At 35.9% G+C, this 19,426-nt stretch overlaps 1 protein-coding gene across 1 annotated transcript in view; it reads left to right on the forward strand.

Annotated features, from left to right (window-relative positions):
- Window positions 1-18,175, forward strand: part of RASSF1 (Ras association domain family member 1) — a 33,999-nt gene extending 15,824 nt beyond the window's left edge. The window contains exons 3-6 of the mRNA XM_014058095.2: window positions 10,739-10,843; window positions 11,113-11,410; window positions 12,462-12,577; window positions 16,788-18,175. Of these exons, the coding sequence (XP_013913570.1) occupies window positions 10,739-10,843; window positions 11,113-11,410; window positions 12,462-12,577; window positions 16,788-16,934 (666 nt within the window). The 3' untranslated portion in view covers window positions 16,935-18,175. The remainder of the gene's footprint in view (window positions 1-10,738; window positions 10,844-11,112; window positions 11,411-12,461; window positions 12,578-16,787) is intronic.
- The last annotated feature ends 1,251 nt before the right edge of the window (window positions 18,176-19,426 follow it).

The raw sequence follows: 19,426 nt of genomic DNA on the forward strand, positions 1-19,426 counted from the left end.
TGCGGTGAAAAGAAATCGAGCAACACCTGGATCTTGTTTTAGCTTGTAGGGTGGATAATTCCTAGAGTATTACATTTCTTACTGGCTTATTTATATTCTTTGCCGGTTATATGGCATATTCAGTTAAAAGGACTTTGCCGACCCTGATTCCCCCCCACCCCCCTTGCACCTAATCTTATTAACCCACAAAACTACTTTTGTGCTGTACATCATACTACACAACAGTTGCTCTCTCAAACCAGTAGCTGAATCCAAACATGGTTCTGCTTGCACCCAATCAGTTATTTGTTTAACCTTGCTATAATATGCATATATAGCAGCCATGGAGTGCCTGTTTGTGTTTATTTGCTACTGCCTTGTATGTTAGTTGGATGAAGGTATCTTTTTCTATTCTTTGAATGGAAACATATTTGTTTCCTATCCTGTAAGTTACATGCCCAGCATTAAACTTAGAAAATCTTATTTTGTATCTTAGTTTGGTCTTCATGTTTTTGCTTTTCTATGTGCTAATACAATTATTGTGATCTTTCATATGATATCAATAGAAGTAGGAAAAAGGAAATGAAAAGTCATGAAGATAAGGAATTATGCTTTGTTCAATAATAAATCAATACAGTACTTACATAAGGGCTAAATGTAATTATAATTATGGCATGGTGCTATAATATAGTGGGGTAATAATCATTTGTAAAATGTTAATGGGTTGTTTGTTGATGGAGGACTGGAATGAAGGTACTTTTTGATAATGTGATGCCACCAAAAGAAGAGTCAACAGTTATTCCTTTAGAGTATTTCTAGCTTATTGGAAAACAGTTCACAGGGTCTGTAGGCTTTCAGAGATTAATCTCTATATTCAGATATTAAAATGGTATGGAAGCTATTGAAAACTGCCATAGTTGCTGTTTGCATAGTTCTATCCTGTATCGTTTTGGGCTTAAGCTTGTAGGAAATACTTTGAGAATATAATGTAGTGGTTTATTGAATTTAGAAGTTTTAGGGAATGTCTTTATAGGATACCATATGTTCACATAATATAAAGCAATACATATTCTTGCTGCACTTTCTTTAGGGATATTAACTGGGAGACAACACAATATAGAGAATGGTTCTTTTGGACTGGGGTAGAAAAATATTGTAGAATAATAACTTTCGAATAATTTTCCTTTGCTATGCTGTTGTGCCACAAAACAAAATATAGTATCTCTAGTTTACCTAAACAGCCAGCAAAAGCAGTTACGTTACAATTATATGAATTGAAGGACTGTTAGAAGAAGATGGCTTATCTTTAATTTGCAGTAACCCATGATAAGGCCATCTTCTTCATGTCTTAATGTGTGATACATTAGCTCAATCAGGCTTGTGGTTTAAAATAAGTGAACCAAGTCTGAGGTGTTTTCATTATAGTAACTAGCCTTCCATATAAGGAAAGATAATGCTGCTTATTTTTGGAGGCAAAAACCCGTTTAATTCTGGCTTAGCTTTCAGCAGATATCATTGCATTGGCAATCACTAAGAAGCAAAATTATATGTTATAAGACCATAAATCATGGGTAATGGGCACCTTAGAAAGACATGCTTAATTTAAAGATAAAAGGCAATCATAAGGAAATATGATAGAGCAGAATTGTAATACAGCCTGCCTGAATTAACAAAGAAGGAGTTGGTAATACAGTATTAGTTGGTAATACCTATTAGTGCTCAAATCTGGTAGCAAGTCAGGCTTGAGAAGTAGAATTACCAACTCTGAATCCACCAATAAAGCATTTGTAATCAGTGTGATGTTCTTACATGATCTGATGTGCCATATGAGGTTTCATTTTGTAAATCTCCACTAGTATGACTTGTTCTTTTCCAGAAAGAACATGTCTATCTTGTTTGACCTGTACTGGTTAGAGGTAATAAATGAGAAGTCTGTGTAATAAGCCTAAAAACTGTAGGCTGACAGGAATGAGTGAGATTTTTATTCATGTTCCTATCCCTGTTTTTTTAGGGTATGGTTGTTAAGATCAAATAATTAATTTTGTGTACCCATCCTGAAAGAGTTGGATGGAGTTGGAATCTCATATACACATTACAATCCATAAACAATAAAACTAATAGTCAAAATTATTTTTCATCCCAATTGCTCCCTTTGCTAACTATTGATGATCTAAGCCAAGTCTGCCTTAGTATATTTTAGGAAGATTTCAAACTATGTCTTCATTTGTTATATGGAGGTCACTGCAAAACTAGCTGAAGTTGACCCTAACTTTCACTGTGAATATCTGGTTAATGTTATATTCTGATTGTCACTTCTATCTCATATGAGAAGGCAGTTTCCTAATATTATAAATGAAGGCCTTGGCCTACTGTATTATTTCATTTGATATGTATGCCTAAATATAGTCCAATGGATATTTTAGAAATAGTTCCAGTTTGATTTCTGGCAACAAATGCATGGGGAAAAGAAATAGTAAAAATTCACCCTGGATTATTATAAAGGAACCATTTTGCTTAACTCTGAAAATTATCAGAAATGATCCAGATATTTAATGCAGAGTGTAAACCAAGTTCCCAGTTGGAAAGAGAAGCAATTATATTGGAGAATGGGTGGGTTTTTTATTATAAGGTGCTGTTGGAAGTATATTTGACTGAAAGCCATAGTTGCATATACAGTAGTAAGTGATAGGAAGGGATTTGACTGATACACAATTTGAGTATGTGATGAGCAAGAATATGTTCTTTGTTCATACTATAGAATTTATTATAAGCAACATAAATATGAGTGGTTTCAATTCTAACCAGTCCTAGTAAACATGGCCCTTGGCAACAAATTGTGGGAGTTGTAATCCAAAGCATCTGGAAATCATCCCAGCATAAAGATCTTCATAATTCTATCAACAGTTTCAACTGTTTATCTAGAATATTTGAGTCTGTATGGGTCTTTCAAAATCTGAAAGGAACTTTAAGAAAGCACAAGAGCAGTTCATCTTTTTGAGAAGGATGCTATATTTTAGTTTATCAAGAAAGTCTAAACTTGTTACAATTTTGACAAGGAAAGTAGCATTTTCCTAGGGGGTTTTTCTCCTGAAGGGAAAGAATGAATTACAAGGCAGAGATTATGAGGCTCAAGTGTTAAAAGAGCAAGGAAATGGCAGATCTTGACAAGGACTTTTCATTCTGTTTGAAGCTGAACAATTGCCAAGGTGTTTCAATAATTGGAAGCACAAATCACTTTGATTTGCAAGGTAAAAGAAATTACATCTTGGTACAGTAGAGATGAAAAGGGTCAGGTTTCCTTCCTAGTTGCCGTTGAAGATGGCTTTGTTCTTTTTATGCAGAGGTTTGAAATTGCCATGCTATAGATAAAAGTCACATTCATCAGGTCTATTGACATGACAGCAATGTCTTCCAAGACCATCTGGAATTATTCTGAGCCAATGATACTTAGTAGAGTGGACAGTTCTACATGGAATTAGTTCAGTCACCTGAAAATTAAATTCAGTCTTTTAGTATTTTGGAAGCAAATTACATCAGTCCTTCTGGGCCTTTGAAAGTTTTTTTCCCCCCAGTAATTAACAGTAACACAGAAACATACATTTTTGTCGTTTGGTTTTATTGAATTTCACATTTTGCTGCCTTTAACAATATACTTCCCATTTTGTTACATGGAAGTGAGAATTGTATATGTCTGGAAAAACAGAGTAAATAAACTGAGGTATGATTGGAGTGCCTAGTGTGCGTGCCCGCACACACGCACACACGAAAGGGTCAAGAATATATGGTGTTGACTCAATATAGATTTAATAAAGATGTGAGTGACCAGAAATGCTGAGACTGTCAGTGCTAAGTAATGCAGCCACTTGATATTATGCTTTACAATTTCATCAATTAGTGATGGCAATCCTGGTCCCAATTGCCATTATAACACAAGAACTACCTATATAAAATAAATACATGAAGGAAGAGTGAAATACATCAGGAGGAGAGAGAAGGCCAATAATATTATAGTTTGGTGGAATTATTTCTATCTTCAAAAAGAAAGAGAAATTCATAGGTCAAGACAGTGTTTGAAGTGGGGTATTGATGTGATGGAAGCTGAGATTATGTGCATAGAAAAGGATGAAGAATGTTCTGAATAATGTTTGTGGAATATATACACACACACAGACATCTCCCCTAGTTGAATGGTGATAAACATATTTCAAGAATAATAGTTGTATTCGCTTTGGCAGCACATATACTGAAATTGGAACAATAAAACTGACAAGTTCTCTTGAACTAGAAAGTACTATAGTTGTAGTTCTCATCAATGGTATGAATATCACTTACATTGAGATTCAAAAGTACTGTATTTTTTGGAGTATAAGACACACCAAGATTTTGAAGAGGCAAATTAAAAAAAAGGTTTTGCACTGTAGATCTCCCCAAAATGGCCCATTTTTGTCAAAAAAAGGGCATGCATAGTTTTAGGAGGCTTATAGAGTGCTAGGGGGGGGATTGAGCAAAAAAGTCCTGGTTTTTTGCTCATTTCTGCCCTCCCCAGCCCCCAGGAGCACTCTTAAAGCCTCCTAAAGGCTATACACAGCCATTTTGGTGAACAGGGCAGGGTTTCGGGAGGCAAAAAAATTCTGTATTCAGTGTATAAGACGCACCCAGATTTTCAGCCTCTTTGTTGAGGGGAAAAGGTGCATCTTATACTCTGAAAAATATGGTAGTTTAGATGTAACATGGTAAATAATAATGCTTTTAATAATACCTTTAAAAATATAAATGTTTTATCTTTAAATAGTAGCATTTTGTTTCTTTTGTATCACAAAACATTCAGATTCTTGGATGGTGATTAGTAAAAGTTGCTGATCAATAAAAAGTTCAGTGTTATATTCAAAAGTTTTGAATGTTAATGCCTGTGTAATCTAGCATAATTTGCCATTGCTTACTGTATTTTAACAAGCTAGATATAAGGTTTGTAAATGCTATACAAAATTAACTTAAGCATTGTAAGTGGGTGCATTTAATTCATGCCATATTAACATGGTCAATTAATATTTCATTAAAAAAGGAGAGTTATCCATCTTGGGTCCTAGAGTCAGTTCTGTATCATGTAAACAGGATATCCATGTCCCTGACATGCTGTTCTTGTGGATGGGTGGGATTCTCTATCCTATTCAGGTCATAATTTACTTCATTGCCCCACCCTTATGGATTTCCTCTTGCTCTTTTCCACAGGATGAAACAACTTTTATTCATTAGATCAGATTACTGTCCCTGAGAAATCCTCTTTGCCCTTAAACACTCAGCTTCCTGTAAGTCAGTTGTGGTTTGGGCTTTAGTGATTTTGTCATACTTCATGAAATCTCTGCAGGATAGTGAGTTTATTACATTTATTAAAAAGCTAATTGTTCCCTATTTCCAAAACTGGTTTAATTAATAGACAAAAAAGAGCTAATAAAACAAAATTGCAAGAAAACATGTGGCTGCAAAGTGTCTAAGGCAAATAGCAGTTTTTTAAGGAACTGACAACACTGTGCAACATTGTAAAAGGCTTAAGATAGTTCTATTTGATGAACTATCTGTTTATTTTATTATACCCCTTTACATCTATTTTAGTCATATAAGAACTAAAATAGAATTTTTCCATTTTCTGGTTTTCACTGTATGTGAAAAAATAGGTCAACTTCAAAGTTTTTAAAATATATATTCCTTTGCTGTGTGAAGAAATGCAAGATGAGAGTTATATAATTCGTACAAATGATTAATGCTATATGAATAATGGTTTGAGATGAAAAAACTAAGCTTCACTGTAACGCATACACACACTGTTCTTTTAGAAGACTACAGAAAACTATGAGTCACTCTAAAAAGGTATTGCTTTATTATTTTCCTTAAAGAAGATGTATAATTGTTTTGGAATCTTATTGTACCCCTTGTACATTTTATCTAGGTTTTAGTAGCATAAGAACTCCACATTAAGGACCTGAGCCAAAATAAAGTTGATTAAATATATAGTGAATCTTTTGTATATGAATGAGGACACGCCAATCTACCATCTGTGTGCAGTCTGAAGCACTTTTCAGATCCCATACCCTCTCATTTGGAGGAGCTGATACGCTAGTTGGCTTTTCCTGCACTTTTACCCTTCAGGAAAGGTGAGGATGGTAGAAGCTTGCAAAATCTGATAAGAATCAGATACTCAAGAACATTGCAAGCGATTGCTCCAGCTTTCCCTGCTTAAAGACATTAAGTCTTGTTTTCTAAAATCAAAGATGGTTTGATTGGGGGGCGGGGAATGCAGCAGTGGGTAGAGATTTAAGCTTTCCATAGTTCCACTAATTATTTATTAGATTTATTTTCCTACTTGACTGATAATTAGGTTTCACTATGTAGAATAACTTCTCCATCCTTCTCACATGTACACTTATTTTGGAACTCCTGACTTGGAAGAAAGGTTTGTTTTTTTAAATTAATTTGCTTATCTAAAAATTATCCCAGGGCAGTATATGAAGACTATCCTCCATGTTCATCCTCTAAAATATTTTCATGATTTTAATGTAATGATTCACATAAAACAAAAACATGTCCTTGGGATGGAAACTGTTCAGTTATGTTTATAAAATTGTTGTTCTTAGATGCCACCTGAGAGAGTGCTAGAGATCTTTTTCTGCTGTTTTCACTCTTAGCATGACAGAATATTATCCTGTTTTCACTCTTAGCATGACAGAATATTATCCTGAAATTTCTGGCACCAAAAAATCTTTTTAGGCATAACCAATCTAGATTTAAAGATTTTCATTCCATTTAATATGCCTGAATTTTTAATGATTTTCTTAATAATGATCAGGCTAAGGGAAAAAAAAACCTCTCTCAAATAAACCTTGTTAGTCTATCTTTTGACACTTCCTTTGTTTACAAATATAAGGGAATTGGCAATAAACAAATTGGTGATCATCATTTAAAAATACTGGAAATCCTAAAGAAATGGACCCCTCAGGAGTCTGGATTATATTATTTTATGCTGCTCTCATAAATCATAAAACTCTTGTTTCAGTTGGAAAAATGGCATATAATTTTAAGATTGTCAGTGTTTTGCTAGGAAACCCTTGAAGCATATTTCTTGATAACAAAGCTCTTCTGTCTGCACTTCAGCTTGTTTTTTCATTATTTGCAAAATTTTGTATCCCACCTTTTCTCCAAGGAACTTTGCGTAATTTTGTATCTCAACAGCTGTGCAGTAAACTAAACTGATTTGCCTAAAGCCACCTACAAGGATTTTAATTTAGGATTACCACATGCAGATATTGCATTATCAAACTGATTTAATTATACAGAAATCGTTAAAAAAAATTCTGTTCTCTCATACGTATACCATAACATTTAAGAATAAAACTATGCATGTCTTGCCTCTGAAGGATTCTATCTGGGGAAAAGGGAGCCAATTACATAAATCATTGACTCATGTGCTTACTATCGTGGTGACAAATGATTTTCAGTAATCCATAGAGATTTCCCATTGGTTTTTAATGATCTCATCTGGAATTCCCCACAATCTCCCATCCTCCACTAGAGAATGCCAGCAGGAAAGAAGGCTGATGCAATCAGAAGCAAATAACTGAAAAGCTGGGAAAGAGAAACTGTAGAGTTCTGTTACACTTGTAGGCAAAAGTTGTTTTATTTGCATCGTTCTCTAGCATGAAAGGTGAACATGAAACGTGAAATGTTCTTGTTAACCTAAAGTGTTAAATTTATAGAATAGAAATTCCTGTATTCTTACATTCTTAATTTAAAAGGCTTTTAAAAGCTGGTCTACTGAATCTTGTTTTTCTGAGTAATATCATTTTATAACAATAGAATTATGTATTGTTCAATTATTAGAGTTATTCAGTGGTGACTGACCAAAAGCTTCTCAAGATAGTTGCATCTCACAACACACAGATTTATTTATCCATCCTGCTATCGTGATTATAGTCAGTAGCTATATAAGAGACATCCTATTATCTCAATAAATACAATTCAATCTCCAACTTTTAAATACATGATCAATCGCCCTCCTAATTCAGGGACCAAGGCTTCTTCATCTTGAATGCAGCTCTTCCATAAGTAGGGACAGCCATAAAAGAAATCTTTCTTTCTGGTCTGTGCTCTTGTCATTTTCTGCCAATGCAGGCCTTAAGTAAATGTCCTTGAAGGATGGGCAGACTCAGAATGGATCAGATGGTTCCTTCTGCAGATTGTTCCTCTGCCCAGGAATAGATCTCATTTCTGCCTACAAGTAGCTCTCACTTAAAGCTGGGACTGGGAAATGTGTTTCATTAAGAGACATAGTCATAATGCACAGTGTCACGTGACTGCTGCTTAGCCACAGAAAATCTGACACTCCTGGTTATTGTCATTAAGTGAATCACCATGCGTCATTAAGCAAAGACTTCATATGGTCACCATTTGCCAGGTCTCTGATTGACTTTGCTTGCAGGACGCCAGAAAGATCACAAATGATGTTCATTGGACCCTGCAGCATTATAATTGCGAGTTGGGTACCCAGTAACTATGTGACACAGGGTCACTGCAACTGATGTGAGTACGAGGACCATTGTAACTATCACTCATTCAGCATTTGTAAGTTTGAGCAGTTGCTGAATGACTAGTTAAACGAGAGCTATCTGTACTTGAGCAAAGAGGGAAACTCTCCTCCCCCTTGTCTCCTAATAGAATAATAGAGTAATTATTTCACAAACTGAGTGATTAGCTTTTATGAATATTGTATGCCTCCATATCTGGAACTTTGCTCTCCTATGATGACTCCCTGCCCCATTGTTACAGTATTGTGAAAACAATTTTAGGGATTAAATTATCTTGCTTTAAAACCAAAACAAAGCAGCATGTGTTTGTAACAATAATATACAAATATCTTCAGAAACATTGTTTTCCTAATATCTTGCTATGTACAGCAATAAGACAAAACAAGACTTAACATTTATAGGCAATATTCCTATAGCATGCCTTTTGCCGTCCATTTTATGGCACAGTATTAGAGAAATAAAAAAAAATTGGTAAGGTAATTAAAACATAAATTTATTTTATATTAGTATTGTCCCAACAAATTTTGCAGAAATAAGCCTCTTTAATTCATGGTTATCTTTACTAAATGCTAGTTTTGTAACTGGTGGGAATTTCAGATGGTAGCAAGATGCTGCAATTTTCAGGAGCAATTTTAACTATTTCTTCTGGCTTTCTTGTGGTAATAGAACTCTGGCTGGCAGCCTGCTGCATATTAATCACAAGACCAATTAACTCTCATAATTGGGTTTGGTGTAACATCAAACAAAGGTGTGGTGTGTGATTATTTTAGTTTCTCTTGTTACGCCCAGTGATGATACCAAAGGATTTTGTCCTCTGCTTTTTACAGCTGATGCTGGGAAATGTGAGATTGCTTCAAGAACTACAGCTCAGCACAGTGAGCTCACTCATGCCTTGAATGAATAAAAGAATTAGTGGAGTAAAACATAGAATAATGACTTCACCTGAAGTTTGGGGGAGCTGAGGTTGGGGTTTGGATCTCAATATCATATTTCATTATACTACCCCTCACTATTTATACTATTGTAGTTGATAGCTATATTGTCCAAAGGAGAATGCATACCAGTATTATGAAACTATTGTTTACATGTCTATATTTCCAAGAGAAGCTTTGATTTTGCCAGAAGCGTTTTTAACAGGGCAGAGCCTTGGTTCATATGCTATTTGCATTGTAAATGGCTTTATTAGCATGTATCTAAACTACAGTTTGAATTCAGAGAGTTTCAGAGGATAGTTTCAGTATTAACAACAGCTTCTTAGAGATTAAGACATATGTATCATTTAAATTCCCCTTTAGAATTCATCTGTAATGGTTCTCCTGAGACAGGGGAAGCTGTCTGTAGGAAGCCTGAAATAAGGTTGTATAAAACTAAGCATTAAAAGCAGCTTTATAGCTTTTTAAAATGAAGGTACCGATAAAAGACATTATAAAATGGTCACTAGAAAGTACATATACATGCATATATTGAGAGGCTCTTATGTATTTCAGCTTTGCTTTGGCAGACATACCCCCTCCTTCCAAAGATAATAACAAGATTTTTGATTTTATGCAGATTGCTGTAACAGTTGGAAGCAGTGGCTTACCTCCAAATACACAAACTCCGTGTGAAGCAAAGTACACCTGCTTTCTTCTCTATAAAGGAGGCTTCCTTGGGCATAGGTGATAGCAAAAACAACTGTAAAAATATATTGGAATTTCTGCTTGGAGGAAAGTCCTCTGCTATATAAGAAGCAGGAAGAAAAGTTGAAGTGTGTATACTTTACCTGTGGGGAAAAGGCTGTTCCCCATTAATACTGTATCAGCAAGCACATTTCTGGGGTTTTGGTGAATTTGAAGTAAAATATTCTCCTTGCATTACTAAAATAAAGCAGGATGAGAAAGTCTTACCAAGAAATGTTTCTTTTCAAGAGCTGTGGTGGCGCATTAGTTAGAATGTAGTACTGAGACTGCCAGCTGCCTGCAATTTGGCAGTTCGAATCTCACCAGGCTCAAGGTTGACTCAGCTTTCTATCCTTCCAAGGTCAATAAAATGAGGACCCAGGTTGTTGGGGGCAATATGCTGACTCTGTAAACTACTTAGAGAGGGCTATAAAGCACTGTGAAGTGATATATAAGTCTAAATGCTATTGCTTTGAGACTGAAGAGACCAACTAGATTAATCTAAATTTATTGATTCTTCTGCAGGATGAACAGATTGACTGGGAGAAACCCATTCTGTCGCAGGCTGACATTGAACAAAAGATAAAAGAATATAATAGCCAGATAAACAGTAACCTCTTTATGAGTTTGGTAAGTTTCAGAACAACTGTAACTCAAGGCCCCAATTATATTTCTACATCTCAGCAACAGAGCCCTATGTCTTTCCTTAATCACTAACTCAGTCATTTAAAATGCTAACATTGAAATCATTTCCTAGATGTAATTCCTAGCTCTCTCTAGCAAACAAAATAAAAATTCCATTCAAATCCTTTCTTTCCAAATGTTGCACCTATGACTCTCTTCAAGGTAATTTTTTGCTGTTTTTTTTGCTCAATTCAGTTATTATTCTACTCCTGCAGAATAAAGATGGGTCCTATACTGGCTTCATTAAGGTACAACTAAAGCTGATCCGGCCTGTGTCAGTACCTGCCAATAAGAAAGCACCCTCAATCCAGGACACTAAGAAGAGTTCGTTGCGCAGCCAATCTGTAAAGCGCCGAACTTCATTCTACTTACCAAAGAATACAATCAAACATCTACATATAATTTCTCGTACACGGGCCGGTGAAGTCATTGAAGCCCTGCTCAAGAAATTTATGGTTGTTGACAATCCCCGCAAATTTGCCCTCTTTGAAAGAACAGAAAAAGATGACCAAGGTATTCAATCTTTTCTTTTGAATTTCTTGGAAAAAGACCAACATGTACCTCGTGGTAAATTGAATATATCTTAAGGACCATATTGACCAGGGAATTTGCATGGTCAGTACACGCATGCAGTGGGAGGATGCATAAGAAGTTAAGGGCCCATGGAACCAAAACAAATCCTTCTGTGTTACAGCCCTCACCTTCTGGAATGCTTCCCCACATGAAGATAGACATAGCAGCCTCCTTATGGGCCTTCCCCAAGGCAGTTAAGCTTATTCTTCTTGAATAAGCCAATAGACTTGAGAGAGTTGGGAAATTTTGAGGACAGGATAGTATTTTTTCCTTTCCTCTCCTCTTCTCCTCTTCTCCTCATGGTTTTGCTTTAATTCTGCTGTAATTGTGAATTACTTTAACTGGGCAGCAAAGGAATACTTTTATGAGGGACAGTGTTTTGCTTTATTTAAGCTATTAAGAGTGATAGTATAAATATTAGTGGGATGGTCAAAATTTTATACAGTTAGTCCTCCACTTACAATTACAATTGAGCCAACATTTTTGTTGAGTCAATTCCCAAGCATCTGAATGTTAAACAGGGGAGCACAGGGATGTTGCAAGGGTTGTAAGTGTGAAAAATGGTCATAAGTCACTTTCAGTGCCGTTGGTACTTTGACCAGTCAGTAAATGAATTGATGTCAGTTGAGAACTATGTACCTTAATAAGTTCATTTTGAATGAGTTGAAAAATAATGAGATTGAGAGAAAACAGGCCATAAACCACCAGGGCAAGGTTATCTTCAAGATAAAATGAACAAAGAATTTTAATAAACTTAGTGTTTTTTTAAGAATGTTGTTGTTAATTATATATCAGGGCTAAAAGTCAGCTGGCAGGAAAAGAAGTCAAATCTTTAATTTTTTCCTGCTGCAGAATTCCCTTGTGAGAAAGTTTCTAATTAATACATTAAAAGCCTCTTCACAGAAGAGAATAAATTGATTTGTCTATTTTATTTAAATCTGTGCTACCTGGAAGACTCAATCATTCATTTTCTTATTCTTTCGTGTTTCAGTATATATCCGTAAGCTTTCTGATGAGGAACAACCCCTGCGTATCCGACTACTTGCTGGTCCTAACGAAAAAACACTCAGTTTTGTTCTGAAGGAAAATGAGACTGGTGAAGTCAATGTGAGTATAGATATTGATGTGTCTAAAGCTTATTGTTGAATCTGCGTGACTAAGTACAATTAATTGCCTTGGCAGTAGGACAACCTCCATAACTATTTACTACCTATCGTGTTTCCCCGAAAATAAGACTGGGTTTTATTTTATTTTTATCCACTAAATATGGCTTGGGCTTTATTATGAGGAGAGGGTTTATTGTTTTGGGGTTGCTGGGCAGCTGCTCTTTTGCGAGTAGACTCCCAAAGAGCCGGGCACAGCCTCATGGGCGAATGGCTGTGTTGCACTGTCGCAGCAGCGCAACACAACAGCCATGAAGTGACCACGCTCATGAGCAGCCACTTGGCAAACCCTCTTTCCAGCTGGGCACAGTGCCATTCACTGACCTAGGGGTATCGCCAAGCCGCAAGAGCGCCTATTCGCCACCACCCGTTTCCTGCGACTTTGAAATGCCAGTGAATGGCGCTCTACACGGCTGGGGAGGGGGATTGCACAAGCGGCTGTTCCGCTCGCATTCATGCACCTCCCAGCATCACAATGCCCTGGCTCAGCTCTCCCTGCAGAGCCAAGGCGCCGCCGCCGCTGCCACCACCACCATCCCAGAATGGCTTTTTTGGCAGTTTCCAAACTGAGTCTTCCAGCAGTGGCTACTCTGGGCATACGCTCTATGGTTGTATGGGCCCACAACCATAGAGCTTACATAATTTTAGGAACTAAAAAAAGGTCTGTTTCAGAATGTTTCACAAAAACCCACATTACTGTTATGAGAAACTAAACAGACTGGATAACAATTTATTATACTAGAAGTTTTTTTAATTAAAGGTTTTTTATTTTTATTTTTCAAAACAGACATAACACAAAAAATCCTCTTTCTTTACATACTATAGAAAGTATATCAGTTGGTTACAAAAAATTTTGTGCATTTCTTTCACAGTCGCCCATGATTCATATTAATTCTAGTATTTTAAATCAAATATATTTGTACACATTACCATCATCCTACCCCCATTCTTGTTTGACTATAATTGTTATCATTATCTCTCCTTTATTTCACTATATCCATTATCATAATTTAGTTCTTTTTTATTAATCTTTATATGTAACCAAACCATTTCTCATTTTCCTTTCATAGGTATCATTCAATATTCATATCCAATTACTACTTGTTATACCAATACATATGTATACATTATTATCATTTTCAATTGTTTATTTAACCATATCTATTGTCACTAAATTTCACTGTCCAACTAGTTTTAGATTAAACACTTTCATCTATCAGCCTGTATCTTTCCAGTAGCGAAACAGTCTCATGTCTTCTGCCATTTGTGGCATCAGTCCTCTAAATGTCTCCTTAATCAAGTTTGTATGGATTCTTCTTTGCAACTCCTTGTTTATTGATTCTCTCATGTAATTTCGATGCCCTTCTTCTTTTTCCTTAATCAGCTTGTTTTTAATTGTCAGTGTTGTTATCGATGGTGTTACTAATAAAAATTTCTCCCTTTAAATCCATAAGTTCTTTTATTTTTTCTTCTTCTGTGTCTTGCCATCTAGGGTAGGGTTCTCATCCATCTGGTTCCCCTTTTTATATTCCACTTTTTCCATTTCCAGAAAGAAACCATTCACCATAGATGTCAGCAGATTTGATTTCTTTGTAGTCATTTTTCTCTTCATTGCTTGGGACTCTACTCTCTATTTTTCCCATTTGATAAGCATCTCCATCCTTTTCATCATATTTTTCTGTTAGGTTCTCTAATTTTTCAAACATTTTCTCAAATGTATTTGATAATTTCTATATTGCAAATATTATCTCTTGCAAGCTGACAGTTTCTCTCTGTTGTTGGAAATAAGCCATTGTTTCCAGCTATTAAAATCCCTGCTGCTCTGACTTGGAAAATTTTTACAAGGTTACACCTAGGTTCACCATGAGATCTCTGGTTAAGGATATACTTCAAAGGAACCTTTGTATAAACAAATGGTGTTTTACTTCTCATCACTTTCTATAAACAAACTATGAGACTTTAAAATTCCAGACCAGAATAATCAGTAGTGAAAGTAAAAGTATTTTGTTTTCAATACTGAAGTTTCCAGTGTTCGAGTAGCAGTTATTTCTCCCTTCGTTGTTACAATTGTTGCAATTGTTGCAATTCTCTTTGTTCTTTTTGTATCTTTTAATATGTTTCAAGTTTATTAGAATTTGTATGCCGCCCACTCCCAGGGGACTCTGGATGGCTCACAACAGACAAGAAACATTTAAATTTAAAATAAAAATAAAAATAATAAATACAGTATTAAAATTCACATCACCCATTCCATCGAAGCGGGGCTGGATATCAATCAACAGCCCCAGGCCTGCCGGAACAGCCAAGTCTTGACAGCTTTACGGAAGGCTGGGAGAGTGGTAAGGGTCCGGATCTCTGCAGGTAGATCGTTCCACAGGGCTGGTGCAGCAACAGAGAAAGCCCTCCCCTGGGGAGTCGCCAGCCAGCATTGTCCGGTTGACGGCACCCAGAGGAGGCCCAACCTGTGCGATCTTGTTGGTCATTGGGAGGTAAGTGGCAGGAGGCGGTCTCTCAGATAGCCAGGTCCTAAACCATGAAGGGCTTTAAAAGTAATGACTAGCACCTTGAAGCGCGTCCGGAGACCAATAGGAAGCCAGTGCAGCTCGTGGAGGATAGGTGTAATATGGGTGTATCTAGATACACCCCATATCGCTCGTGCGGCTGCGTTCTGGACCAGCTGTAGTCTTCGAACACTCTTCAGGGGCAGCCAAGTTTTTTTTTAAAGTCAAATTCTTACATGAAATAGAGAAGAAAGAGTAAAAGACACATGTAGTGATGAATAAGGAGAAGTTTAGTCCATAGGTTGAGAAAGTAATAGTAAAAATTTTAGAAGAAGAAAACATGATCCATTCATTTCAAATGGTTTGCATAAATTCAATCCATGAAAATAACATTTAAAAATTAAGATAACACACTGACCAAAACCATCCAAAGCTTAATTCCACCGCTTATTTCTTTTATTCTTAGATTTAAATTAGCGTTAAGTTTTTTATAGGCAGGCTCTTTTAAAACGGGTAAAAATTCCTCACCAGCTGTAAACACTTTCTCTTCCGTTTCCTTCCATTTTGGAGCCGTTCCTATTTCATCAGCCTATGGGCTGAGCTTTTAATGCCAGCTGAGAGACCTTCTCCTGCATCAATCAGGGACTTTGCAATGTCCCTGTGTTCACCGTCTCTACGGGATGGTTTAGGTCCAATTGGACCACCCAACGAAAAAAGTATTGGCGGTTATCTCGGAGCATCGAGCTCAGGCGACCATTTCGTAGCGACGTAGGCTCCTCCTCTATTATACTAGAAGTTTTGTTGCTGTTTCTAACTATTAATATTCATTTCTAATATCTATTTAAAAAGGTTAAATTCTGAATGCCCAATAAAGTAATTTTAAAGCCTATAAAGATCTGCATTATGTTTGATGACTTATTGACATAGCCTAATGACTTCAGCCAGGGTCAATTTTAGAATATATGATAACATTTATTATCTGATATGTATTATTATGCTTCCTTTGAGTCAGGCTGATTTCCTGGTAAATTCAGGGGTGAAGACATATAGTTTTCTTGATTATAGCACAGAAGTGATTTGCTATTGCTTTCTTCTAGGAAGCCTATTCCAAGCTACTCTCCCCTTTTTATAAACCCCATCTCCCCCAAAGTAATCTCATCCACATGCTAACAAGACTCAATCTTATTTAGTTTTCAAATTCAGACAAAGTTGTTCAAGTGCTGCCACCTTCTGAGATATTCATAAGTATTTAAATTTACTAAACATTTCTTCTTTCTGCATTAGGAAAGAATGCCAAACTGGACATTATTTAAAGCCATACTCAAAGCTGTTTTGTAAGCTGTAGAACAGGAAATTGCCAATTTGCCTTCTGTTTTGATTCGTTTCATACCCTTGTACTATTTGTATGTGTTTCTTTTAAACATGAGCCACTAACAAAGAGTACCTTTTGAGTTATGCATAAGATATAGTGATTCCCTGCTTTTTCTGTGCCAAAATCTTTTGTTTAGATTTATTTAGATTCTTTATTTTATATTCTAGAAAAATAAAGTAGAAGGTGATGAAATATATATCTATTAGTTGTTGTACTCGTAAGCTCATCACTATGATACAAACATGTTGTGATAATTACTTCAATTTCCTTGCTTTTTGCAGTGGGATGCCTTTAGCATGCCTGAATTGCAGAATTTTCTGCGTATCCTGCAGCGTGAAGAAGAGGAGCATACTCGGCAGATTCTGCAGAAATATGCCCATTGTCGCCAAAAAATGCAAGAGGCTCTAGCTGCTCGCACCCCAGGTTGATAAAATGCTATATCCCAAACCCAGCACTCCGATAAAGAGTAGATGCCAAAAGCAAGCCAAGTGGACTGCAAATGAAGTGATCCTTCGACTGTCTGTGGGATGAATGTGTCTCTGGAGGTGGTGGGGAAGGGACAGCAGGGATGTATGGATCTCTTTGTGAGCCTTTGATCAGTGCATATGTGTGCTCCCTTGGAGTGAGTGGATAGTAAATGTTGCATGCATGGCACATTGGGGTCAGGTGAGAAAATAAAAAGGTGTTTGCAGAATGTGTCTGAAGATGGGGATTTTAGGGCAATACTATAGCACTGTTACTGAAAAAAGTGCCAAAAAGCTAGTGCCACTTTTACAGTAAAAGTCTTGCTGAGTTATGTTTCTCTGGGATTGGAATTGGGCAAGATTTGTGATTAATTTAAAAACAACTAGAGTAGTTTTGAATCTAGATGTATTCCAGGAAGAGAGGCATCCATGGCACTTTTCTGTAAAATATAAATATTTTTATTTTTATATAAGGTAATTAATTAAGATTCCTTTTAAGGGACTAGTCTAATTCATTCAACCCTGTCTAAGCTCATCTGTAGTAGGAACTTCATGGTCAGTCTGATTGAGTGAAATCCACTGCCTCTCAGCTTGAAGTCATTGCTAAGACTGATAATGGAGAGAAATGGAGACTAAAGTTTTCCTTCTCTCAGAACTATAGAAAAGCAGTTGACAGAAACATTGATAGTGGGGGAAAATATTCTGCCAATATATCTCCTTTATTTTGCTCTCTTTATGGAAAGATTGGAGCTAGCTGCTTAACAAATCTCAGAACTCTGGCTTCTCTTCTGCTATAATCATAGCTTTGATTACTTATTTTTATATGGGCACATGCATGACTGAGATCTTGATGTATGGCTGTGGAACATTTTAGTTTTGGGCAGAACCTAGCAGGAAATTTCCTAGGTTGCTGCTCAAAACATCTGTGGTATGGGAAGCATTTGTACTGCTACAGTAAGCCTCTTTGAGATTTAGTAGTAGAGTATATTTGTCAGAGCATTGAAAAATACTTAAAAAATAAAGCCTAGGCCTTTACCACTTCTGGGGAATCTTGTTTAAAATTGTTAACTATCTTGAACTTTGAATGGATTAACTAGGATTGTTCATTGTTTTGAAATTTGAATGGATAAAACATTTTGGGGATTGATTAGGTTATGAATGATACTGCTTATATACCAATCAATAAATAATTCAGGGATGAGAAATATTTGGTGTAATATTACTTTCTTGCTCAAAGTCTATGCCTAGAAATGGCATCTGCTAGGTAGTGTCACATCTATTAGTTCCTGCAAACCATACTATGTGTTTTAATCCTAATCCTCTGCCATCCTTGAAACCTAAAACTGATGTGCCTAAAAATTAGGTGGATTGAAGTAATATGTTCAGCCAAAGACTTTATTAGGTACATAAACCAGAATAATTTTATCAATGACTTATTGTGTAGTATTAACCAAGGTTTCTTTCTTTTGGAAAAAAAAAGCTGTTTAAAAAGCTCGGTTTAGATTCTGGCTGAAGTATTATTGCTGGAACCTTTTGTGTGGACTATTGAGAGACAATGAAGAAAACAAATACTACATCTTATCTTTTTCCAACTAAGATAAAAAAAATTTCAGCAAAACTATTGTGCTATGTCTACATTTCTGCATTGATGTACCATGTTTCTTTTATATGGAAATTTACATACATACATACATACATACATACATACATACATACATACATATATATATATATATATATCCAAACCCTGTAACTTTCCAGTGTTTTTAAATAGATTAATACTTGATATGGCAAATATACATACAAAACAAAAGTATTTACCATGGAAAAGGATCTGAGATGCTTATGTTGCGGAATTAACCATCTCAGCTGGAACCCCCATGGCAGCATGGATATACAAATAGCAGTTGTGATCTGAGAACATCTTCCAATGTGAAAAAATCCTCAAATCCTCAATTTTATGGTGATCAATATTCATCATTTGCCACACTTCCCCCTTATGAAAGAGTAGAGCCACTTAAAACTTATTTATATACCCATCATTATCTTATGTAAAACAATTCTGCCTATATCAAATAAACATGGCCTAGAGTCCATAATTTTTTGCATAAAATTTGACTTTTTAATTGTTATAATACACAAAATTATTTCATGTATGCTTCTTGAAGGTTTGGGCAAATGGTGGTGTGGCTACTAAATAAACTGGAATTTAAACCAATTATAAACAATATGCAGTGTTTCCTGTATACAGGTGAAACTCAAAAAATTAGAATATCATGCAAAAGTTCATTTATTTCAGTAATGCAACTTAAAAGGTGAAACTAGTATATGAGATAAGACTCATTACATGCAAAGCAAGATAGTTCAAGCCGTGATTTGTCATAATTGTGATGATTATGGCTTACAGCTCATGAAAACCCCAAATCCACCATCTCAGAAAATTAGAATATTACATG

Source organism: Thamnophis sirtalis, unplaced genomic scaffold (genome assembly GCF_051295495.1).
Source record: "Thamnophis sirtalis isolate CommonGarterSnake01/CBP01778 unplaced genomic scaffold, rThaSir2_p1.2 scaffold_3, whole genome shotgun sequence".
NCBI classification, from domain to species: domain Eukaryota; kingdom Metazoa; phylum Chordata; class Lepidosauria; order Squamata; family Natricidae; genus Thamnophis; species Thamnophis sirtalis.